This window comes from Clarias gariepinus, chromosome 28 (genome assembly GCF_024256425.1).
Source record: "Clarias gariepinus isolate MV-2021 ecotype Netherlands chromosome 28, CGAR_prim_01v2, whole genome shotgun sequence".
NCBI lineage: Eukaryota > Metazoa > Chordata > Actinopteri > Siluriformes > Clariidae > Clarias > Clarias gariepinus.
Genome location: NC_071127.1, coordinates 19069623 through 19096370, shown reverse-complemented (window position 1 = coordinate 19096370; position 26748 = coordinate 19069623). Strand labels below are relative to the sequence as shown.

The 26748-nt window shown below is 40.4% G+C and overlaps 1 protein-coding gene across 5 annotated transcripts; it reads left to right on the top strand.

The window, feature by feature from the left end:
* On the top strand, positions 1-26748 carry tbc1d5 (TBC1 domain family, member 5). Of its 5 annotated transcripts, none has more exons than XM_053489928.1 (23): positions 1-91; positions 9169-9227; positions 10517-10616; positions 11922-11967; positions 12086-12194; positions 12287-12376; positions 12501-12575; positions 12661-12728; positions 13997-14099; positions 14331-14419; positions 15143-15193; positions 15505-15574; positions 15673-15845; positions 16170-16312; positions 16715-16821; positions 18997-19082; positions 19422-19690; positions 20538-20594; positions 22374-22582; positions 23990-24086; positions 24172-24251; positions 24364-24636; positions 25664-26748. In XM_053489928.1, the coding sequence occupies exons 3-23, from the start codon at positions 10520-10522 to the stop codon at positions 25889-25891; spliced, it is 2520 nt and encodes an 839-aa protein (XP_053345903.1). In that variant the 5' UTR covers positions 1-91; positions 9169-9227; positions 10517-10519; the 3' UTR covers positions 25892-26748. The 5 variants fall into 5 exon arrangements, with proteins under 5 accessions (XP_053345903.1, XP_053345901.1, XP_053345902.1 ...); XM_053489926.1 differs by having other exon boundaries at positions 20532-20594; XM_053489927.1 differs by having other exon boundaries at positions 10468-10616; positions 20532-20594.

Sequence of the window (26748 nt, the reverse complement as noted above, 5' to 3'; positions counted from 1 at the left end):
TTCCGGTCTCGTGTCACGTGTGCTGTGCAGCACTTCCTCCTGTGTTTACATGCAGCCTGCAGAATGGAAGGTCCTGCCTGAACATTAGCAGGTAACTCACCGAGTTCATGTCCGTGTGTGTGTGACAGTGTGTGTGACAGTGTGTGTGAGAACCTCACGGACTCATGACATGACTTGTGGAGGCTGTGTGTGTGTGTGTGTGTGTGTGTGAGAGAGAGAGATCCAGCTAGCAGAGGCTAACACTGACTGGCTCGACCCGTTCTTACACTCTTATATCACACACACACACATTTGTTAGATCAGCAGATCCTGTGTGTGTGTGTGTGTGTGTGTGTGTGTGTGTGTGTGTGTGTGTGTGTGTTATTGTTTATTTAAGAATGAATGTCAGACATTGCGGCTTCACTCTGTCACTCTGTTCAGCTCGTTCTTATGACCTTTTCTTTAAACCAGTCTTCTCTCTCTCTCTCTCTCTCTCTCTCACACACACACACACACACACACACACTTTTTATCTCCTGAGTTTTTTGGGATAAAGGCGGCAGTCTCGCGCGCAGACGGCTCCACTGTGTCACTGCTGTGTGTCGTTACAGAGTGACCGTTACTGTCTTTCATGTGGAATTTTAAATGTATTAAAAACTAACAATTTTTCCTCCCACCGCTGCACGCGCATGTCTGAGATGACCTCATTAATTAGCAGGTTATACTCTTATACTGTTGTAGCACTGCTTTACTGTTATACTCATACACTGAGCATCCTCACACACATCTGAGCAGGTGTGTGACTTGTCCTTTGATTTATTACACTTTGAACTAAATTCTAAAGTTATTTCAGTGCTCACACACACACACTTCTTTTTTTGTGACAGAGCATGACATAAAGACCTAACAGATATAAAAATAGATATGAAGAAGACAGAAACAGGATGACAGATGTTTGCGCAGTATAATGCCTTGCAACATCTGGCTGAGGTGTATATAATATAATATAATGAATATTTAGAACTACAGCGGTACCTGAACATACGAACGCCCCTTTTAGACCTTAACAACTGAAATTTAACTCGGCATGCGAGCAACCGAACCGAACGCTGGCTAAATTGCGCGTCCATCCGAGAGTTTAAAACTCGTTTGCGTCAGTGGAAAGCCAAGTGAATTAAGGTTAGTGGAGACACCTTGGGTCCCAAGAATGTTAGCAAGGATGGTCTAAGGACTAGGCAAAACGAAAACAGAGCCACTTTCATAAATTAAGGTTATGTGAGGTTTAATGTCTGTTTATTTTATATTTTGTATGTCTCTTTTCTAATGTTTTGATTGTTTTTATATGCAAGAACATACAAATGTAAAAAAAAAAATATTTTAAGCGATACGTGAATTGCCTACCAAAAAAATCATGATACGTATACATGTTCTCTATAACACAGGTATATTAAAAAATGCCGCGTTTAATAAATTTACATTTGGGCATTTGGCAGACGCTCTTATCCAGAGCGACTTACATTTTAATCTCATTACACATCTGAGCAGTTGAGGGGTTTGAACCTGGGATCTTCTGAACAGTAGTCCAATGCCTTAACCACTGAGCTACCCCTGGCCCCATTTTTTAATTTAAATTTAATAGTTTCATATCGCTATTTAAATCACAATAGTGTTATGTGCCAAAATAATGGCAATATGATTTTTTCCCCCTTGTCAAGGGCATGTGTAGCATGCAGAAAAAGTTATGTTGTTTTATTTATTTGTTTTTACAAATTAACTTGTCTAAAAGTGAAGTACTGTAGTCACTGCCTTGAAGATTTTTATTCATTTATTTATGAAGATAACTAGCTTCTAACTGTCACATGACCAACTTAAATATATACTGACACTTGAAAGCAGAAAATTATGGCAGATTTTATTATTATTATTATTATCATCATCATCATCATCATCATCATTATTATTATGATTATTATTATTTGTAGGCCCTCTTCAGTTCAGCAGGTATGAAGTACATAAATGCTGAACTTTAATAGCTGCTGTGGTACCCAATCAATACCACAGTGTTCTCCAGAGTACACACCATAGTACTACCACGTTAGCCACAGTTCCTACCCTCGTACACTATAAAGTGCTATGTTAAGTGTTATGTTTCCTACCATGGTAATGTCTGAAGTACCACGGTGATACAGTGGTATATTATGGTATGTACTGTAGTTTATGATAATACACTGTAGTACCTATGTTCTTATGGGTGCTGGTCGAGAAGATAATTATCTGAATTTAGGCATTATAACCTCCTGAACCCTAAACTTTTTAAGACTCTTTAAGATCTCTCAGCGCAGTGCGAATGTAAGGTGCTGGCTGTTCAGGGTTCGAGCTGAAGGTTGTTAAGTCAGTATTGTCTCTGGATTTCTTCTCAGATTGACTCGACTGACTGACTGCATGTTTTGCAGTGTGTGTGTGTGTGTTTGTGTGTGTGGCCTGAGCTCATTATTATCTCCAGAATGTTGTACTGTAATCTTTGTTCTGCTGGAAGCTGGTGGAATTCCTCAGGGTCATGTGACCGGTGCGGCTCTGTGCCCGGCTGGTGGAGGTAAAGCATGTGAGCTTCTTTAAGCCTCTGAGCTGCCCAGAGCTCGGCCTGTGCTCACACACTGTCGGCTTTCTTACATTTTCTCTGTTTACAGACGGATATGATATGAATATTCCTGATGTCTCCTGAGGAGGCAGTAATGTGCAGCTTGATAAAATTTGTTTTTATAAATCTAGCTCTTTGGCTTTACAGGATTTATACACACGTTTAAGGCATTATAGATATTTTTTGCTTGTTTTTGGGAAGCTTGTTTCCGCAGTGTTCTCTACACGCTGCTCTCTCAGTTCCTTCTTCTTGTGTAAGGAGCAGAGACACTTTCACTCTCGAGCCTCGGTGTGATAAAAGAGCTAGATGAGAACTGAAACACACGGCCGGTCCCACTGGGGTTTGGTACGGCATGAAATGTTTCCCCAAAGTCATGGGGGAAAAAGAAAACACACCCTGCTTCAATTCTATGTTTATATGTATCAGGGCATAAATACCAATTGCATGGGGTTTTCATCAACCTCTATAAACACACAAACAAACATTGTCAGGCTACAGTAAACAACCAAAAAAAAAAAAAAAAACACCAGTTTTCAGTATGTAGTTAGTTTTTTTTCCTAAAAAGCAAACCAACATTCAGAAAGTGGCTCTGAGATGAAGCACAAACCTTGACTTCCTCAAATCCACCTTCACTGAACTATAACACAGGAGTGAAGTATTGTAGCAAATGTCACATTTTTTCTTAACAGGTTTTCAGTTGAACAACATTAATAGTTAATCATTAATAATTAATAAAAACGAAGCTTTTTTTAACAGCTCTAGCAGTGCAGTCTTGACTAATTAGCAACATGAGAAAACAAATTACAGAGCCCACATACACATGAGTCTGCGGTCTGATCTACTCTATATAAAGACATCAGTGACATCAGTGGTCTGATCTACTCTATATATAGACATCAGTGACATCAGTGGTCTGATCTACTCTATATAAAGACATCAGTGACATCAGTGGTCTGATCTACTCTATATATAGACATCAGTGACATCAGTGGTCTGATCTACACTATATAAAGACATCAGTGGTCTGATCTACTCTACATAAAGACATCAGTGGTCTGATCTACTCTATATAAAGACATCAGTGGTCTGATCTACTCTATATAAAGACATCAGTGGTCTGATCTACTCTATATAAAGACATCAGTGGTCTGATCTACTCTATATAAAGACATCAGTGGTTTGATCTACTGTACATAAAGACATCAGTGGTCTGATCTACTCTACATAAAGACATCAGTGGTTTGATCTACTGTACATAAAGACATCAGTGGTCTGATCTACTCTATATAAAGCCATCAGTGGTCTGATCTACTCTACATAAAGACATCAGTGGTCTGATCTACTCTATATAAAGACATCAGTGGTCTGATCTACTGTACATAAAGGCATCAGTGGTCTGATCTACTGTACATAAAGACATCAGTGGTCTGATCTACTCTATATAAAGGCATCAGTGGTCTGATCTACTCTACATAAAGACATCAGTGGTCTGATCTACTCTATATAAAGACATCAGTGGTCTGATCTACTCTATATAAAGCCATCAGTGGTCTGATCTACTCTATATAAAGCCATCAGTGGTCTGATCTACTCTATATAAAGACATCAGTGGTCTGATCTACTCTACATAAAGGCATCAGTGGTCTGATCTACTCTATATAAAGCCATCAGTGGTCTGATCTACTCTATATAAAGACATCAGTGGTCTGATCTACTCTATATAAAGCCATCAGTGGTCTGATCTACTCTATATAAAGCCATCAGTGGTCTGATCTACTCTATATAAAGCCATCAGTGGTCTGATCTACTCTATATAAAGACATCAGTGGTCTGATCTACTCTACATAAAGACATCAGTGGTCTGATCTACTCTACATAAAGACATCAGTGGTCTGATCTACTCTACATAAAGACATCAGTGGTCTGATCTACTCTACATAAAGACATCAGTGGTCTGATCTACTCTATATAAAGACATCAGTGGTCTGATCTACTCTACATAAAGACATCAGTGGTCTGATCTACTCTACATAAAGACATCAGTGGTCTGATCTACTCTACATAAAGACATCAGTGGTCTGATCTACTCTATATAAAGACATCAGTGGTCTGATCTACTCTACATAAAGCCATCAGTGGTCTGATCTACTCTACATAAAGACATCAGTGGTCTGATCTACTCTACATAAAGACATCAGTGGTCTGATCTACTCTATATAAAGACATCAGTGGTCTGATCTACTCTACATAAAGACATCAGTGGTCTGATCTACTCTACATAAAGACATCAGTGGTCTGATCTACTCTACATAAAGACATCAGTGGTCTGATCTACTCTACATAAAGACATCAGTGGTCTGATCTACTCTACATAAAGACATCAGTGGTCTGATCTACTCTACATAAAGACATCAGTGGTCTGATCTACTCTATATAAAGACATCAGTGGTCTGATCTACTCTGTATAAAGACATCAGTGGTCTGATCTACTGTACATAAAGACATCAGTGGTCTGATCTACTCTACATAAAGACATCAGTGGTCTGATCTACTCTACATAAAGACATCAGTGGTCTGATCTACTCTACATAAAGACATCAGTGGTCTGATCTACTCTGTATAAAGACATCAGTGGTCTGATCTACTCTATATAAAGACATCAGTGGTCTGATCTACTCTGTATAAAGACATCAGTGGTCTGATCTACTGTACATAAAGACATCAGTGGTCTGATCTACTCTACATAAAGACATCAGTGGTCTGATCTACTCTATATAAAGACATCAGTGGTCTGATCTACTCTACATAAAGACATCAGTGGTCTGATCTACTCTACATAAAGACATCAGTGGTCTGATCTACTCTACATAAAGACATCAGTGGTCTGATCTACCCTGTATAAAGACATCAGTGGTCTGATCTACTCTATGAGAGATTTATAGTTTAATATTTTTCAGTGAAACAAATTCAGAGTAAAAGTAAAATATCAGCTGGCTCTCACTAACATGAAACTGTGATGCTAAATGTGTTCGTGCTAAATGTTAAATCACCTCCAGAACTTTTGATGTTGATGTTTAGTTTTCGATGCCGGGAATCGAGTCTTATTTGTGTGAACTCAAAGCAGAAGGGAGACTTGATAAATTATGCCTTGAAAGTCAAAGACGATTTAAACCCCCTTAGCGTATTGTTCATGTGAAACTGTGTGCTTATGCAAAGTGTTGCTCTTTTTAAACCACCGTGTCGTCTTCCTCAGATAGAGGAGTGTGAGCTGGACGAGGTTTAAATGCTGATAACGTTTTATTATAAAGAGTACCTTATGATGTATTTTCGCACCGAGCAGCTTGTATCAGGTGATTAAACACACCGTATGGTTACAGCCTTATAAAAAAGAGATGAGGAGTGCAGGGCAGACTGAATGAATACAGAGATCTGAATGTCTCATGGCTCTCACAGAGAAAGTTTATGACGTGTTTAATACATACTGTACAGTTTCAACTTCATACAGAATCTGTCACTTTGTTCCTTGTAAAGTACAAACACTTCAGTCCAAATGACTCCTGAAGGCCAAGAGTCAGTTTCCCACAAATAATTACATGATGATTCAAACCAAAAAGTTCATTCAGTTTAAGTGTAATTTTTTCTCTCTTTTTTTTTTTTTTTAAAGGTTGGAGTGAAGATCGTAGAAGATTTAGTACCCTTTTTTTTTACATTTTACATTTACAGCATTGGCAGACGCCTTTATCCAGTGCGACCTTTATCTTTATCTCGTTGTACGTAAAAGAAGTTGAGGGTTAAGGTTCTTGCTCAAGGGCCCCACGGTGGCAGCAGGGTGGTGCTGGGGTTTTGAACCTGGGAGCTTCACTAGTCCAACGTCTTAACCACTAAGCACTATTGGGCACAACTGGATTGGGGTGTGGAGCAGAAGATGTCATGACATTTAAACTGTCAACAACATAATATAAGACTTAATACTTAAAACCTGCCATTTTTATTTGACTCAATATCACTATTGTTGTTCGATTTGCCCTCAAGCATGTCATATATTTCTTACATGTTTTAAAGTACTAACAGCTATTAAGGTATGTCAAAAACATTATAAGACTGTGTTATTAATAGTTTAAATGTCATGTCTCGTACAAAGCCATAAGCTGCTCCTCCACTCTCCAGTACAGCGGGTGGCGATATTGAACCAACTGCCTATAAACTCAAAAGAAGAAAAAGCGATGATCTCCAGTATAGTAATTCCTCAACAAACGACTGAGTTCTGTTCCGAGAGCTTGTTCATAAGTCCAGTTTGTTCATAAGTCTAACAGATATTGTGTAGGTACTAGGATACAAACACACTCGGCTGTACACGGTATAAAACTGACATGTTCCACAATCTTGTCCTCGTTCTTTAGAATCGTGCCGATGGTTGGACGATTCATGTTTAAACAACGAGCGATGTCTGCTATCTTTTCACCCCACCCACTCTATTCTCTTAATCATTTTCACTTTTATCTCCATCATTATTGCTTGTTCATTCTTAGCAGCACCAGCTTCATTACCACTGTGTTTACGCACCCGGACATCCGGGCACCCGGACAGGTGAAAACTGGTTATTTTGGATCGAGGACGGTGTTTTACCAACATTGAATCGATTATCTATGCAAATCGAAGGCCTTGGACCTTAATCGTACGCGAGTAGATCATGGGTAGTGTAGATCCACCTACAAGCGGTAAAACACAGCCGCAATGTCAGTCGTCTGCCTTTTTTGTTTGTTTGTTTCACCTGGTTATAATTTGGACTGAAAGAGGTCTAACAAATGTCTTTATGTTGCTGCTCTGCGTGTGTGAAGAGAAACCATCGGAGTGACGACACACACCTCGTGTTGTTCCAGCCTGGAGTTACTACGACACTCTTTACACACTGGCGACATTGTTCTGGTGTAAAGCTGGTCTTCTGTTTGCTGCTGATTTATTTCAATCATTTTATTCAGCAGTGGTCTTTTTCTTATAGAGCTTGTTTATTGATTAATTGTTTATTGTAAATGTATAAGCTTAAATACATATAAAAGTGTTTGTGTTAGGTATATGTAAAAAAATGCAAAAAAAACAGGTTTATTGGTTTAATAAAAGGAGACAGTTGATAAATATGATGATGATGATTTTACTCGCTCAGATGTTGTTGTTGTTGTCGGCTGCGCTTCCTGTCTAATAAGAAGGTAATAAGATCAAAGGTAATGATCATGTAGAGGACGAGTGCAGTGGACGTTCTTAATCTCTGAGTGATGTAAAGAGGTTTAGAAAGACAAGAGGGTGGTGGAGGGTAGTGGAGGGTGGTGGAGGGGGGTTGTTGATGGACCCTACAGTACATTATGAGTTCAGATTGACTTCAGCGGTCCTCGGAGGACGCTCCCTTGTGCTGCATAAATAATGTCTTTATGTCATTAAGCCCACAGTACAGAGCTGTTCATCCGCACGAGCTGTTCTGTCTTTAAGGCTTGTGTTAAACCGTCAGTGGTTCGAAATGTTAAAGGAGAAAAAGCATTATTTTACTTGCAGATGTTCGTGTTAACGTTGTAAGCATGTCCAAGCTGTACTACATGATGGGGTTAGTGGGTAATAAAGGTTTTGTACCCTGCTGTACTCAGCGAAACGATTCTGTCGGCTAAACCTGAACAGCTTCGTCATCAGTGATGTCCCTCAGTATTGGAGTGTCTGCACTCTGAACGCCCGGGAGTTCCCTGCCAAGCGGACGGCACGCGGTTCTCAGCCTTAAAAACTACATTACAAACTGTATGGAGCAAAACAAGCAGAAAAGACAGTGTAGGGAACGAGTGAGCAGCACTTCATCACTTCATCAGGAGTGGACTAACAAGATTACCCATGAGTCACTGTGAAGAGTTAGCATCAAGAGTAGCATCATGCTATCATTACATGTTGTTATTATTATGTGACAACAGTTAGTGCAGAACGAGTAATTCTGATTGGACGAGAGGTGTCTCGTGAGTGATGATATAGAGCATAACAGCACTGGGACTTTAACTCGATGTGCCCACAATTACAACCAGATACTGAAGAACTTTTAGGAGGAAAACACATCTGATCTGTTATTGCTCAATTACTCCTGAAATCATATAGATTTCTAGTTAAGCTGTAAATAATCTGCATGTTGATATAATGTATAAAATAAAATGTATAAAATCATATGTATGTAAGTTACGTATCTTTTCATAGTGTAGTTTGTTTAATAGCTAATAGCGTTAGTCCTGGTGGCTGTCGATGTGTTCCAAATTGTGGGACGTTCCCTTTTGTTACTGTGGAACGCACAGAGGAAGTGAGGGTGTCCCGAATGCAGGGATTTTACTGAGGGAAGTCCCCTTAACCGGTGTTACCTAAATAGGGAGCTTATGAACCCCTCAGAATAGAACACAGCTGGTCTATGAGAGGTTTTAATTGTGTGTGTGTGTGTGTGTGTGTACATGTTTAAAAGTTCAAAAGCAATAAAAAATGTCCTGATTTGGACTGATTTGTGATTATTTTCATGGCGTGTTGTTTCTTGTTCTCAGGTGAACAGTGACTGGACCGAGCTCCTCCCTGTGGTCAGATCTTCACCCAGCTGTACTGAGTGAGTCCTGCTTTAATTCCCTGAACATCCCTAAACATGTAGCTACTGGAGGAAAGTTTTTAAACCCATTATTTCAGACTAAACATGAAATACTAATGTGGGAATATATAACTTTACAACTTATATGAACTGAGGTCTTTAGAAATTCTGGTTAAAAGTGTATACAGCTGTACCTCGACATACAAATTTAAGGTGGCGAGTTCTTAAGGTGAAATTTCGTATCGTAAAACACATTGTCTCATAGAAAATAACGTAAATACAGATAATCCGTTCCAGCCACCCGAACATCCTAATAATATCATAACTTTTTAACTCTACAATCATATATGTGCAAATAAAACAATAAAACTTTAAGAAAAGACATGTAAATGAAGTAAAATATGAAATAAATAGACATTAAACCTCACTTAATCTTAATTTATGATTCCTCTTGGCACCGGCTGCTTTAAGAAACCAAACTGAAAGCAGCTCACTTTTCTTTTTCTAACGTTCTTGGGACCCGTGATGTCTTCACTTAATCTCACACAAAATGCAAAAAAAATAATTAACTATAAACTTGCCTCGCTTTTGGCTTTCCATTGACAAAAACAAAAGTTTTGAACGACTCCCAGACGTACGCACAACTTAGCCAGTGTTCGATTAGTTTGCTCGTATGCTGTAAATTCTTTATTTGCCGAGAAAAATGTCTTGCAAAGGTTCAGTTTTTTAGGTGAAAATACATAAGGGGTGCATTTATAAGCCGAGGATCCACTCAAGTGTTTATGCTGTAAAAGCCGTATAAAGATATCTGAAAGGTACAAATAGTGTTGGTTAAACAAGCCGATATTGAGCTCATGTGGGTTTAATGACTTTTATTGAATCGCCATTAAATGAGTGAATGAGTGATCAAATTGAGAAAAGCATGATGAGTTTTCCTCAAGCTGTTTATAAAAATAAAATAAAATTACTTAAGGAGTTCTCAAGTAATTATATTTTAGTTTCATTGTGCAGCAGTCTTATCAGTGTACGTTGTCACAGAGCAGCTTGTGTGACGAGTAATCTAGACGTGATGACGGTGACGTGTCATGGGGAAAGAAACCTCAATAAGAGCCGATTTAAAAAAAAAAAGACCTCATCTGGATGCACATCTGTATCTGTGAAAGCTGTAATAATTTCACCAGAAGTTTTTGTCTCATTAAACTTGGTATCGTGAAAAAAAAATGCTCCTGTGGTATGTGTGTGTGTGTGTGTGTGTGTGTAGGTGGTCTCGGTTCTTCATCTGTGTGCTGTCTGTTTGTGATTTTTGACAGGACATGCAGCACGCAAACTTTGAAACGCAGCACCCGCTGCAGACAGAAGAGCAGGAGACCGGCTACGACCCTCTGCAGAACTACAACCAGAACAGAGCGCGTGAGTAAACGCAGGTCAACACAACGGTTCACTTACGTTCAGTGTCTACCTACTGTAGTAGCTTCACCCATCCACACACACACACACACACACAACACACACACACTATTCAGTATAAAGGTTTTTGGTGAACAGGGAATTTATGTAGCCTCGCCGTCGTTACTCTCCTCCTAAATCATTCATGAGGATTTAAACAAACCTCCCCAGAACTTTAAATATTAAATGTGAGCTGGCTATTTCGTTTTCTAATAAAAAAAATTTTTTTCTGCAAATTAAAAACTAAAAACAGTAGTTTTTATTAAAAAAAAGTTAAAATAAAAGTTAAATCTTCAATCAAACCAAACGTTATAAATTTGACTGAACTTGCACAACGCCTTGTTTGTGCTCTAGCTGTGTAACGTTTCACCTCAGCATACAAACTTAAAAATTTTCCTAAATTTTGCAAGAAATTCGCATACGAAGCATTTACAGCACATGAGCAACTGAACCGAGCGCTGACTAAGTTGCGCGTACGCGTCAGTGGGAAGACAAGCGAAGTGAGTTTACATATTTTTTGTGGGTTTTTTGTGTGAGATTAAGTAAGGACACCGCGAGTCCCAAGAACGTTAGCAAGAAGAAAAGGGAGACGCTTTCAGTTTGGTTTTTAAAACAGCCGGTGCCGAGAGGAATCATAAATCAGGATTAAATAAGGTTTAATGTTTACTTATTTCATATTTTATTTCATGTACATGTCTTTTCGTAATGTTTTGATTGTTTTTATGCAAACATATGTGATTGAGTTGGACATTGGTAATATTAGTAATATTTTCAGGTGGCTGGAACAGATTATCTGCATTTACATTATTTCATATGGGACAATGTGTTTTACAATACACTGTATGAACTCGCCTCCGGAACGGATTAAAGTCATATGTGATAGGTTTAGTAATGTAGCTACACATTACCACTTGGTAGCTCATCCTAAATTCAACTGATTCGCTTCTGATTCCACACTGGACTTCTCCTCCTCAGTACAGAACACAGGCGGGTTAGTGTCGTGGCTCGTATAGTCAATGTTTATTACTATAGATGTGCACTATTGCTGTTGCATTACGTGACACAAAGGGATCACCATCGGTCGTCTCACGTCATCGTCACACTAAGGTGTAGATCTCTGCAGATGTTCTCAGAGCGATCATGTTCACAATGTGTAACCAACAGCAGTGTGAGTGTTTCCTCAACAGAATTAAAATTCCCATCATGTTGATCTGTCAAACAATTTGTGTTTCTGTACCTGTAACCATTTCCTGTACTTATTCACATTAGGAGACGCAGCAGACACTGCTCCAGAGTCGACCTTCCAGTCATACAGGTCCTGAAGTCTTATTAACGCCATTAAATATTTACTAGCATAAAAAGGCCATTTTAGATCGATTTCTATAGTGTGTGTGTGTGTGTGTGTGTGTGTGTGTGTGTGTGACTTTATGCAGGAGAGAGTGGGATAACTTGTTCCAGAACAGTAACTATCTGGCCCGGGTCAGGCAGGCAGGCATTAACGGTCAGTTAAGGAGCAGCCGATTTCGCAGCATATGCTGGAAGGTATGAGTTCATCTTATCAGCTGTGATGATGTAATGTGTCTTTTGATGATGTCAGCGGTGAGACTTATGATTATGTGTTTGTGGTGTTTCAGCTCTACTTAGATCTCCTGCCTGAGGATAAGAGCCAGTGGAGCAAAAAGAGCAAGGAGCATCGAGATCAATACGAGAGCATCAAAGAGAGGGTGTGTGTGTGTGTGTGTGTGTGTGTGTGTGTGTGTGTGTGTGTGTGTGTGTGTGTGTGTGTGTTGTGTTGTGTTGTGTTGTGTTTATGCATGTTCACACGTGTTTGTGTTCCCTTCCTTCCAGCACATCACAAACCCACGCAAAGCTGCAGGCCAGCAGGACCTGGTGGTGAACAACCCGCTGTCTCAGGATGAGGGGGTGAGACAGATGTCCAGCTGAGGGATGTCACACTGTCACCCTGCACATTTCATTCACACACACTGTCTCTCTCTTTTTCTTCCAGAGTTTGTGGAACAAGTTCTTCCAGGATAAGGAGTTGAGGAGTATGATCAAGCAGGATGTGCTGAGGACGTAAGTGTGTGAAGCGCAGAATGTGGGGTCAAAGGTCCAGTTTTGGACACCTTGACTGTTCAGCTTAATCATTTTAGAGGAAGTCGAAATAGTTTTAATTATTAGCGGCTGAAGTGAGTAACATTTAAATTATCTCATTACAATATCACTGGGGCAAATAATCAGTATCAACATAATGAGTATCAACACTTGCAACTTGCTGGTGCTGGGGTTCGAACCCCCGACCTTCTGATCAGTAACCCAGTAACTCCTGCACCATAAGGAGAAGGCGAGCCAGTGGAGAAAGTGGAATTCAATTCAATTCAAATGTATTTCTATAGTGTCTGAACGATGCTAACTGTGACAAAGAAGCAGCTTTACAGATTAAAAAGAAAACAGTATGAGATTGAACCTGATGAACAGACCTTGAAAGGAAGCAGACTCACCAGGGAACCCATCCTCATCTGGGTGATAACAGAGAGCAGGGCTTGATCTGCAGTCATACTGTGTGTTAGGAGGCTGGAAGTTTAATATATCATGAGAAAATGAAGAATATATTGGACACGTGGCTTTAACATTAAGGCTGATTTATGTATAACTCTACAAAACCGTATACACCTTATGGACAAAAGTGTTTGTTCAAACCTGTTAAATATTAAATTCAGGTGTTTTAACCAATCACACTCCTTATCCCTGATAAGTGAAGGACAAACTTAATGCTTCAGCATGCGAAGACATCTTGGACAATGCTGTGCTCCAAGCTTTGTGGCAACAGTTTGGGGAAGACTCTTTTTTTTATTCCGACATGACCGTGTCCCAGTGCGGAAAGCGAGGACTATAAAGACATGGTGTGAGGAGTTGTGTGTGGAAGAACTTGAACACAGAGCCTCAACCTCATCGAGCACCTTTGAGATGAACTGGAGCGGAGATTGTGAGCCAGGCCTTCTCGTCCAACATCAGTGTCTGACCTCATAAATGCTCTACAGAATGAATGGACACGAATTCTCACAGAAACTCTCCAGAATCTTGTGGAAGCTGCAAAAGGCGGACCAACGCCATACTGAAGCAAATGTATTTGCACTGCAGGTTTGACCAAATACTCCTGTCCATGTAGAGAACACCGTGGTCAAGAGTAAGTCTTATGAAATGAACGCTGAGCTTAAAAACAAAAATGTCAAAACTTCATCATACTTTGCTCATCAACACTAAGAAACTGTAAGAACGCGTGATATTTCCGCGTTAATCTTCTGTGCTGCAGGTGATGTGTTTATGTGATTGTGTCTCTACAGGTTCCCAGAGATGCGCTTTTTCCAGGAGGAGGATGTACGGACGAAACTGACTGATATCCTTTTCTGCTATGCACGAGAAAACGAGCAGCTGCTCTATAAACAGGTGCTCTCAGTCATGCGTGATGTTTGCTGAAGCTGCAGCTTCCTGTCCCCTTAAACCTCAGTGTGTATCAGTCTTTCAGAACTCGCTGGGAAAAATTTATCTGTTATTCTGTCCTTTTTGTTTGCTCACCCTGCTCTAACTCTTTCAAATATTTTCTTTATATATATTTTTTATCTGTCTGACATTTCTTTTTAATTATAATTATAATAATTTTTCTCTGTATCTCTCCAGGGTATGCATGAGCTGTTGGCTCCGATAGTGTTTGTTCTTCACTCTGATCATCAGGCATTTCAGCATGCCAGTGAGACCGGCAGTCCCAGGTTAGTCCCGCCCACTGTGTCGTGCCACACCCTCTTTTTATCTTTACCCTCGATGATTCTCCAACACTCGACTCTTCCTGGTTAAGTTTACAGCAGATTTGTGGACTGAACTAGCGTTAGGCTCCAGCGTTAACGGCTAAAGGGTTTGTAGAAACAGTTAAAGAATAAAAGCTAAAAGTAATTTTATTTATAAAGTGTGATATTATTTCAGGTTGAAGTCCACATACATGTCTGTCTGTCTTTCTGTAAAGCCACACCCACCTTGAGGCTGGAAGAGTGCTAAATTTGTCCAAAAATGCTGTGACATAATCCGGGACATAACTGCTCATGACTTCACTTTTACTCAACAGTCTGATTTCATTCATGGTGCAGGTTTAAGTTCAGGCAGGTTCATGACAAATATTTCCGAGACTGGTTTCTGTATGAAACATAAAGATAAAATTATCAATTCTTTTATTTATAAATGATGTGATAAATTTTATCATTTTGATTCATACACATTCACATTTTATACAAACCTCCATAATTCTTTTGAAAGCTGCCTTTGCGACAATGACAATTGTTAAAAGCTCTATACAAATAAAAATGAATTGAATTAAATTTACAGTAAATCGATAGACCTGATGGATCTGTTCACTGACAATTAATGCAGTTTTTTTGCTATAAATTGTCCATGGAAGTAGGACTCATAGGCTCATTCTGTCTATCCGTGGTGTTTTACAGTGAGGAGATGAAGGTGGTGTTGGATCCAAAGTTTCAGGAGCATGATGCATAGTGAGTAACCCTGCTGAATTTCACTGTATTTCACAGTCCGTCACTTACAGGGAAACAGATTTCTGCTTTTGGGTCGTTCATGCCTCTGTGTGAGCAGCTCGTTAGTGAAGAATCTCGTGTCACAGTAAAGACAGATCTCTGGTATAGTTTTCCTTCGATTGCTGTAAAAATATGTTTTAAGGGCATTAGTGATGAGACGTTTGTGACGGAGACGTCTCCGCCGCCACATCGGTGGTGTTTGACTTCTTACCCGACTGACTGAAGTTTACAGCGCTGTAACGACTCACCCCTTCATTCTGCATTACCCACAGTGCCATGTTCTCACAACTCATGGAGACAGCAGAGCCCTGGTTCTCCAGTTTTGAGCGGGAGGTGCGCAAGGTGTGTCCCAGCTGCACTTTCATTTCCTCCCCACCTGTCAGACTCTGCGTGCTGCCGTGTTGTATTGATGTTGCGTGAACGTTGTGTTGATGCTGCAGGGAAAGGAGGAGATGCTCACCAGCATTCCGTTCGCCAGACCCCAGGACCTCGGCCCCTCCGTGGCCATCGTGACCAAAGTCAACCGCATTCAAGACCAGCTGGTAAAAAAGCACGATATTGAACTGCACATGCACCTGAACCGCCTGGAGATCGCTCCTCAGATATACGGCATGTGAGTGCAGCACCTACACACTGTAACATGTATCAGGTATGATCAGGTATCACCAAAAGTCACATGTTTAAAATGTAGTATTTGTTTGTTTTCTAATTAATATCTATTATATTATAAGATTAGCAAAAAAAAAAAAACAGAGAGTAAGCAGGCGATAGCAGGAGGTGTGAAAACACCCACGTCTTCTAAGTTCTCTGTCTGAGTTGTTCCCTGTGTGTTTACATGTTAGAGGAAAGTGAGTGTTTATTACTGAGGACTTATCAGGAGTGTGACCGCAGTAACTCATGGTGTGTGTGTGTGTGTGTGTGTGTGTGTTCGTTCCAGTCGCTGGGTCCGGCTGCTGTTCGGCAGGGAGTTTCCTCTGCAGGACCTCCTGGTGGTGTGGGACGCTCTGCTCGCAGACAGCATCACGCTGGACCTGGTGGATTACGTGTTTGTGGCCATGCTGCTTTACATCAGAGATGCACGTGAGTCCTCTGTGTGTTCGCTTGCTCTGAGATGAATATTATTTATATCGTATGTCAGCATTTAAATTGTCCTGCAAATCGCTTTTGACTTTGACACAAAATGAAATGGCTTAGCTGATGTTTTGATGTCTGTACACCGTGAAAGCTGCAGTCGGGTGACTCAGTGAATCCTCTAAACCTGCAACCGTTCACGTGAAACACGACCGGTTTCACTGTTATTATTTGGTGACGAAGGTGTTTAAAGGCAACACTGAACATCTCAGCGACATGGTCTTCGTTTGTGCTTCACTGCTCATTTTCCTTTTCTTTTGGTTATTAAATATTAATATATTATTAAGACAGCTTTATATTAAGTTTTGATGAATTTAAACACGTTTCTAATAAAATATTTCCTGTAATTAGTGATCGCCAGTAGCTTCCAGACGTGTCTTAGTCTCCTGATGCACTACCCACCTGTCGGAGACATTCACGCGCTTCTGCAGAAAGCTCTGTTCCTGAGAGACCCGAAGGTATCAGTACACACACACACACACACACACACAATGTGAACCTACAGATTTGAGCAGGGTGTTGCTTGGTATTAGTAAACACAGTAATCTTTGTTGTGGGCGGAGCCTAGACAAAGTGTTTCCTGTTGTAAATGTGGGTTTATCTGAACACATTCGTGTCAACCGCGAGTGTCAGTAGAAGACGGTAAGGACGTCCTGCCTCCAGTGGCTGAGTTTGGTCTGACGAGAACCACTGAGCCTCTAACGCCTTTCAACAAAAACTCGTGTTTTGAACAGAACAATAATATTATGATGAGGTTTGGATATCGTCTGGGTTTTTACGATACCGGTACCAAATCAATACATAAATATAAGTAAATACAAAACAACTCATTTACATACTGCACATTAACAGTGAGCTAGTTGGTTTTCTTGTTAGGCTACAAACCAGCTTCAAATTTCAGCAATTCTTTTGCAGAAACGTGACCAAATTTAATTTATCTGGCAAAACACGACACCAGTCCTGACTTATTGTGTGTAATGTACAAGAGAAAACACTCTGTGTTCGAAAGTGCAGACTATATGGTGAGGCTGTCCCGCTGTCCCGTTGTCCCCTTGTCCCGTTGTCCCACCACCACCAGGCTACAGGCTCTTATATTGAACCAGATGATGGACGCACGCTGTTAAACATGTTCCATTGGGTTTAAAGTGTTTTCCGCTTTTACATGCGATTGCTGAAAGACATCTGTTGCCTGTCATGATGTCGGGATAATTTGTTGTGAAACAGCCACACTTTAGAATGTTTAGCTTTAGCCTTTTTTAATTTAAGCCTATTGAGGTTAGCGAGCTAACGAACCAGCTGTCGTCAGAGGGAGTGTAATTCACACGGATGGTCTCATTCACACGGGGTCGTGCCGTTTTGGGTGATGAGGCTTCTTACGTCTGTTTCAGAGAACCAGGGATCAAACATTTCGATTGATCGCTCAGGAATTTAAGTGGTACCGAAATCTGTTTCTTGTACATACCGCTTATATAGGTACCTTTATAATGTATTATATTATACACAACCCTCATTATGATACACATCGCCATACGTATCAATACAGCAGAACCTCGGGACACGGACGCGCGCCTCACGAAATATTTGTCTTACATTTTTTTAATTTTGCAAGAAATTTAACAAAAGAAACAAGCCAAACCGAACGCCGGCGAAGTTGCACATACGTCCAGGAGCCGTTCAAAACTTGCTTGTGTCAGTGAAAAGCCAAGAGAAGCATGTTTGCATATTTTTGGTGGGTTTTTCTGCATTTAGTGGATGTAGTGGAGACGTACTGTAGCACCACGGGTCCCAATAAAGGGAGACACTTTCAGTTTGGTTCTTAAAGCAGCCGGTGCCAGATAAATTATAAATTAAGGTTAAGTGAAATAACCTATTGTTTGTGGTTACTTAAATAAGTGTCTATTTATTTCATATTTTACTTCATATTTTAAAGAAAAGTATATTGTTTTTATATGCAGGAATATGATTACAGAGTTGTAAATTGGTGATATTGGTCATATTTTTGGGCGGTTGGAACGGATTATCTGTATTTACATTATTTCCTATGGGACAATGTGTTTCATAATACAAAATTTCACTTTAGAAAACCCGCTATGAAGTGTGCACTACAAACACCAGCGTTTCTGAGGACAGTCCTTTAGAGTCTAAAAGGGTCTGTATGCAGGAGCTTGTGAGAGATGGTGTGGGATGTAATGCATATCGGATAAAACACACACACACACACACACACAAAAACTTGTGTCATGCTATTTTGCAAAAAGGGTTTATTTTTAAAGGTGTTTAGCAACATCTCTCTGCAGCTGTGAGAATTCCAGTGATTTCCACACAGCGAGAGTTTTGGTCACGTGTTAGGAAGGAAATACCACAGAATGAAAGTATAAAGATGACGAGGATGTTACTGTAGAATAAAGAAAGGATTGAACTCATTATAAATATTCAGGACAGTGGTTAAAGTGGTCAGTTTGTCACAGATCACGTGTGTGTGTGTGTGTGTGTGTGTGTGTGTGTGTGTGTGTGTGTGTGTGTGTGTGTGTGTGTTTTGTGTGTGTGTGAGAAAGAGAGTGTGTGAAAGTGTGACCTTGGCTACTCTACCTTGACATCTAAACATACTGTATATATATATATATTATTTTCAGAACAATCCAAGACCGGTGAACTATCAGTTCCAGCAGAACCTTGAGTACTACAAAAACCACGGCACCGACTACGTGGACAGGGCACGGTACGATTTGAGTGAATAAATTATTATAAAAGAAACACCTAAAGGTTAACCCAAATACCTAAGAACAGATACAGTAGGTCTTTGCTAGTGACTTGGCTGTAGAGGACGTGTGCCAGAACAGAAAATAGTCTAGATACACGTCGACTTCTATCCTTGAGAGATGTTTGGACCAACACTTTCATTTCCAGGGGTTGTATTTATTCTCTATTGTTCTTCCTCTCTCTCTCTCTGTCTCTCCCTCTCTCTCTCCCTCTCTCTCTCTCTCTCTCTGTCTCTCTCTCTCTGTCTCTCTCTCTCCCTCTCTCTCTCTCTCTCTGTCTCTCTCTCTCTGGATTTTAGGGCTGTTAACCCCAAGGTCGCTCCCCTCAACATCAACAAGGTCTCCAGCTCGCTGCTCAACTTCGGCAGGAAGCTCATCGCCCCCATGGGGACCGCCCCCACCGGCGTCTCTCCAGTCAGTGAAGTGCTTTCAGCTTCGTCTCCACAACCTCCGATCCCTCGGGCTTTAGCCGAGCAGCCGGCCAACCTCGCGCCGTCTCGCGCACCGGTGCATGTGGCGCAGCAACGTCTGCTGAAGTCTGAGAGCATGCCTGTGCATCTGAGTAAAGGTGAGAGTACACCCCAATAGAGCGGCACTGATACACACACACACATGTACACCGTATGGCCAAATAAATAACCATGAGCGAAAATGCCAAAAGTATGTGCGCCTCTGACAATCATGCCTGCGCTTCTTCAACATTTCATTCCAGATTTGTTTGCCGTTATAATTCGCTGCATACTTTTGGAAATGATTTCCACTACAGTACATATACTTTTGAGCATTTGGCATTTCTTTTAACATCAGAGCAATTGAAGGTTAAGGGCCTTGCTTCAAGGCAACAGGGGCAACTTGGTAGTGCTGGGGTTTGGTTTCAACCCTTCCTGAGCCTTCCTGAGCTGAGCTCCCCCTGACCACTAGATGTTGGAGAGCGGCAGTGGAGATGTGTCTTCATTCACAGCAGCATTACTGAGATCAGCCGCTGGTGTCGGGACATCGAGGAGGCTGAAGTTCCAGTTCAGTGTGGTCGAGTTTAGTCAGGGCTCTGTGCAGGACACTCACGTTCTCCCACTTTAACACATCATTTCGTCATGGAGTTAGTTTTGTGGATCTCACAGGGCCGTCGTCATGCAGGATAAGGGTTTGGACCTCGTGGTGCCAGTGAAAGGTTACTGTAACCCGACAGCAGAGGAAGACGTGTGCTTCAGAAACGCATGTGGGTGTGATGGTCAGGGGTGCACATACTTTTGGCTCTATAGTGCACATTGGCATATTTGTTAGTGGTCAGTTTGGATTGTTGTTGCTTTTTCCTTCTTTCCAGTAAGTGTTAAGATAAATATGTAAAGCTGTGAATATTAGTGCGTCTGTGCCGTGTGAATAGTTCACGCCTCATTCCACATGTCTGTCAGATGTAGGTTCTCCTGGAGTTTCTCAGATCTCTCTTCCCAGCCAGATACTCTCTGACATGCCAGGTAACGGTTCCTTCATCTACTGTCCTCGTCACGCTGCGCTTTAGCGTGTAGCTGCCTGCTTTCCCCATGTTGTCTGCATGTGTCTCATGATCGCTGCGTCTTTAATAAAAGCAACCGAGCGGAAATAAATTTAAACCAAATCAGATTAATCAAATCAAATGATATAACATACCTTTATCTAATAATAAATTATAAAATATGATTAAAATAATGTGACTGCAGTCATGAAATTCAGCTTGCTGATATAACACCGTCTGCACAAGTATCCGTACAAGACGTAACCGTGTTTAAACCAGGGCTGAGCAACGATCACAAAAAAATTAAACACGATTGTTCTTTTGTTTAATCTCAGTTTATTTTAATCGTAACATACAAAGCATTTTTGGCATAAGAACAAATAAGGGAAAAGAACACCGCTAAGCTGCTCGTACGTCTGTGAGCTGTTCAAAACTTAAAAAGCCAAGCAAGTTAGGAATTTAACTTTTTTTTCAGAGTAAACCCACAATATCAGCGTTGCCTCTGGCATGTGTTCAAAAGCTCCCTGATAATCGTAATTCTTATTGTAATTTTGGAAGTATTTTGGTGGTTGGATTTCTTATGGGAAAATTCGAGCCGCGACACAAATTTCCCCCTTAATAACTCCAGAAAGAATTAAATTTATATGCAGAGGTTCCGCTGTAGTTTATCAGATCTGCTAAGAAATGTGCCTTTGCATTTTAACTTTACGAGTAAATAGATGCTACTGTTCCAGACATACCTGATGATCTAAAAGCCGGTTGAATAATTTTTGACGAGACAGTGTAGTCTCTAAAGTTATCAGGGAAATGGCACCAGTTTTATGTGCGTAGTTAGCATTCAAGTGTACCTAATAAAACTTAGAACTCGGCATCTTAGACCCCTTCCATACATACAGGAGACCAATGAGAAATCTCCTCGAGTGATTTTGGTGAGACAATTCTCGCATCTGTTTCTTTGCATCTCCTCTGCTACGGGTGTTCTCTCTGCCTCTACTCTTTTATTTACTCTGCCAGTTCAGTGTGTGTTTGTGTGTGTTGCTGAATTACTGTGCTGAACACTGGGCCTCCAGGACGCTGCCGAACGATTTACCAAAATCTAAACTAAAAGTGACCAATAATAACCACTTGACATTCACTCCTCTTCTCCATGCTCCCTTCATCCTCGTTCAGTTTTATTGCTGCAGCGTTTTAACAGTGGTCACATCACAAAGCAGTTTTACAGAATTAGAATTAGAGAAGAGATAACTAGGGTTTATGACTGTTTTCATACTTTACTATAAACCACCCAATGGAGTTTCACATGCTGTGTGTTCGGACTGTGAGTAAGAACAGTGTGTATTCTCTTAATGTTCCCCTTTTTTATTTAAATGCTTGATTTTGCATGTGTTCCTCTGCAGTGCATTTGTTTTCTTCTCTTTTCGCTGTATTTCAGATTATATCACAAGTGCACTATATGGCCAAAGGTTTGTGGACACGATGTTACGATGTGCTCCACTCTTCTGTAAAGACTTGGAGCGAAATGCAAGAGCATACAGAACCGTTCTATACGACTGTATGCTTTAAACTTTGACTAACAGTTTGGGGAAGGACCACATATGGGTGTGAAGGTCAGATGTCCGTGTCCCGTTGGCCATTTAGTGTACCCATCAAATCACCCACCCCCGCTGTGGTACCTCTCACCTATGAGCTGCAGTCTTACTGCCTTTTCTCTCGCTTTATCGTGCTGCTGTTTGTAGATTCGTTTCTGCTGCTTATTTTTCAGGTCAGACGTCCAGAACGGTGAGCTCCTCACCAAGTGTCGAGAGTCTGTCAGGTGGGAAGGACCAGGCCATGTCATCCCCGCCTCTTTGTGCTTCCAAGGGGCGGGACTCGAGCACATCATCCCCGCCTCTCTCAGCCACCAAGAAAGATTTGTTCTTCAACATCAGTCGTTCACGTTCTCACAGCAAATCCATAGGAAAAAGGGACCTGGTGAGCCTCTGTTACCCTCTTAAGCTCTCACTCCTCTTCTCCATGTTTTATTTCTGTAGTGCGTTTACACTGGTCATTGTCACAAAGCAGTTTTACAGGATTTTAAAAAAAGGATGTGGTGCTCACTGTATCATCCACAAAAAAGCCCCCCCCCCCAAAAAAAAAAATGTAATTATTATTATCAGTTTGTCCCACAATCCACAACAACTTAGATGATGTTAGTTAGTTTGCATCTCAACAACAATAGGAAATATACTACTATGTACTATGTTTAGTGTATACGGTAAAAAAAAAACGTTATAATGTTTTTGTAGTTTAATTTAAAAAGTGAATCTCTCATATATTCCAATAATTTATTAAACGTAAAATAAAATAATTCAAGTCTTTTTCGGTTTTAATTTTGTTGATAGTGGTTAGCACTGTAGCCTTGCACCTCCAGGGTCTGGGTTCGATTCCCATCTCTGTGTGCATGGAGTTTGCATGTTCTCCCTGTGTTTGGTGGGTTTCCTCCGGGTACTCCGGTTTCCTTCCACAATCCAAAGACATACAGATTAGAATGATGACTGAGTGATTATGTCTTACATCTCATCTAAAAATCTAGTATCTAATCTAATCTACAGTAGCATCAAAAATTAAGTATCACAAAATATTAGAATATTTCCCAAGATCAATCAAGAAAAGGTTGTACAATGCAGACATAATTTTTTTTATGCAAAAAATTGTTTATTTATGCACTCAACACTTGGGCGGGGCTTCTTTATCTCAATTCGCAGCATTGATTAGTCGTAGCTTGAAGGCGATCAGTCTGTGGCACTGCTGAGGCCTTACTGAACACCAGGCTGCTTTGATATCAGCCTTCAGCTCGTCTATACTGTCGGGGCTTGACGGTAGTCCATACAGATGAGTTGGCTGGCCAAACAAGCACCGTATTATCATGGTCAGTACACCAGTTAGCGCTAGTTTTGGCACTATGGCCAGATGCTAAGTCCCGGTGAAAAAGGAAATCAAAATCTCAATAAAGCTTATCATTAGACAAAAGCAAAAAGTGCTAAAAAATCATCTGGTACATGGCCGTGTTGACTCTGGACTCAATTAAACACAGTGGACTCCAGCAGATGACATCGCACCCAAATCATCACAGTAGAACTACACTGAGAGATGCACAGTATTTATACTGTATGAATAGTAATTTACTCTGTAAATAAAATAAAATAAAATAAAAATTCAGATATTTGGATTTTTGTCTTTCATGAGCTGTAAGTCATAATCATTAAAAAGAAATATTCCACTTTACATGTAATGGATCTAGAGACACACTGTATATAAAAGCTGGTGCTTATTAAATGTTTAAGCATTTTTGTTGAACAGATGTGCTACATTGCTACACATGTGGTTGTGTGTCTCCAGGAAGAGCTGGAGGCCCAAGTGTCCTTACTGCAGGGACAGATCAATGATCTGGAGGCCATGAGCAAATACTGTGCCAAGATGATGAATGTGCACATCGGTGAGTTTGATGAGACGACTTAAGAAAAAAAAAAACATGTTTGTCATTTGCAAACAACACTTTTATCTCTTTACATGATGAGCAGGTAAGATTCAGGACGTGATACTGCAGGAGCATCTGCAGAAGGAGGACGAGGTGCTGGTGTCACTTGCTGGACTTAAGCAGGTTTGTCCTAACCCTTTAAACACTTTGATGCAGAGTAGAGCAATTAAATTGCGTCCTCTACATGAGCTCATGCTGAAGGTTTCACTCATCATGATGTATGATCTCTCCGCAGATTAAAGACATCCTAAAGGGAGCTCTGCGCTTTAATCAGAGTCAGCTGGAGGCTGAGGAGAACGAGGAGATCACTATAGCAGATGATCACTACTGCTCAACCGGTCAGAACACGTCTCAGCAAGAGGAATCCACAACTGTCAATGCGGACATGGACAGCGTTCAGGCAAACCCTCAGCTGGACGTCAGCCATCACGCTGAGCAAGAGAAAGAAATGGAGAGATTGGAAAAGACAACAATGCCAAGTGAGGGGGCACATACCACAGAGCCACAGGTTAGACAGGATTACACGTGTAGCGTTCACATGATGACTCGGATATAACGAGATCTCTGGTGTGTAACACAAGTGAGACCAGGCAAATTTATTTTATCCTAAAGATGAAAAGCAGAACATTCGAAACTTTGAAATCTTTTAGGTTGTTGTAAAAAAAAACCCCACAAAAATGGCTTCACTTATGACTAGCGTTAGTACTCGTTAAAGAGTTTGTAAAAATAACCCAATAAAAGGTTAAAGCTAAAAAATAATCTGCTGATCTTTAATGTGATCAGTGATATTATTATTATTATTATTATTATTATTATTATTATTATTTGAGGTTGAAGCCCACGTACATGTCTGTGTGTCTCTCTGTACAGCAGAACTCTCTGTCTAACTTATTAATACAAAGAAATCCCATTCTGTAAGGTTGAGTATCTTACGCCTTGTTTACACTAAGTTGTCCTTCTTTGGTGCTCAGACAAATACACTCCCTGTTCGGTAATCGGAGAGTGAATCTCAGATGAGAAATGGAAAAAGTAGATCAAAGGATAAAGATGAAGTTTTGTCTTAAAACCACTCCAGCGTGTTAAAATTCACTTATACCACTTCAGCGCTGTTATTTTAACCAGAGTGAAAATATGAACTAATCCCAGTAGCACATTAGTGAATCATTTTAAAGTAGATTATTAAATTTAGCACATAACTGTTTATAACATCATTTTGATTTCACTTATGGTGCAGGTTAAACTTCAGGTAGATATCTTTAAGTACAGCAAAAGTTTCATTAAATTCTGTCGCAGTCAGAAGTCAGTCGATTTAAATCGCAGTCGATTTAAGACGCGCCCACAGTTCGATGCATGCGCAGTACGCTGTCCAAACTTGCGTTTTATTATCTGACACATAACTGCTCATAGCTTCCCCCTTTGTCTTATTTATATAAATGATTAATAACTGAAGAGATTATTGCCATTAGATAAAGTTGTATAAATTTTCTTTATCATGTTTGTTTTTTAAAATAACACACTCTTATTATTCACTACAGTTTGCTGAGGGGAAAAACTGGGACGACTACATCCTGGTCTCTCAGGATGGGGACCTTCATCCAGCGGATGGTGAGATTGCCGCGCCCTTCAAGCAGGGGCGGAGCTTTGGCGTAGCAGAGTTTCAGGACCCTCTCATGGGAACCACCTCTGGATCATCCAGCCCAGAAGATGGCAGCACTAACAGCAAGGACTCTGATTTTACCATCGTTAACCCGGCTGACCTTTGAAACCTAAAATAAATTCTGTCCGTCTGATCTTTATGCTTTGACTTAGAGGATCAGACATTCTGCTGGACTTATGCACTTGTCAACTTGGGTCGATTGCCCTGTGGGATCCAACTTCCCCAAACTCAGACCCCAGTTCATCATCTCTTTGTTCTTGTATGCTTGGATACTAAATATCTGTCTGTACACCTGTATCATGTGACACAAATCTTTTTTGCACAATAAATTTAGCTTTCTAGTTACTGTAAGTTACTTTAAAATATAAATCATCCCAGTTTATTTGATAAATCCTCTCATCACCCCATACCACTGCATATAACCCCTTCACAGACTCCTACTGTACATGTAGCCTGACTCCTAATACTACTCAAATCTTTATCACTATTCAGACCTCTCTTGTTCTTTCTCACTGTTTGCATAATGACGGTGATAAAAAAGAGGGCACTGGCATACACACACACACACACACACACACACACCATGTGTCTTAAATAAAACGAAAAAAGAAATGTAATGGATATGAGCTATCAGTAACCTCGCTTTCTCTCTTTAACGTTGATTGTTTATGACTCAGTGCCTCAGTACACGTCCATGTCGTTCTTCTGTTCCAGTGTTTTTTCTTTTTCTTCTAAATAATTTTAACCCAGATTGCAATATCTGATTTTTGCTAAATTATGTTTTCCACCTTTTTTTTTTTAAATCCTTGATATGTGAACTGTACCTTTTTTTTTCTCTTTCTTTCTTGTGTCCTTTGTTTAAATTCTTTCGGCCCTCAAGGTAGCTGTATGGCATTGCACGTGTGGGATGATGGAATGATATTAACTCCAGAAGAATAAAAAGGCGTTATTGCTCTTGCCTAA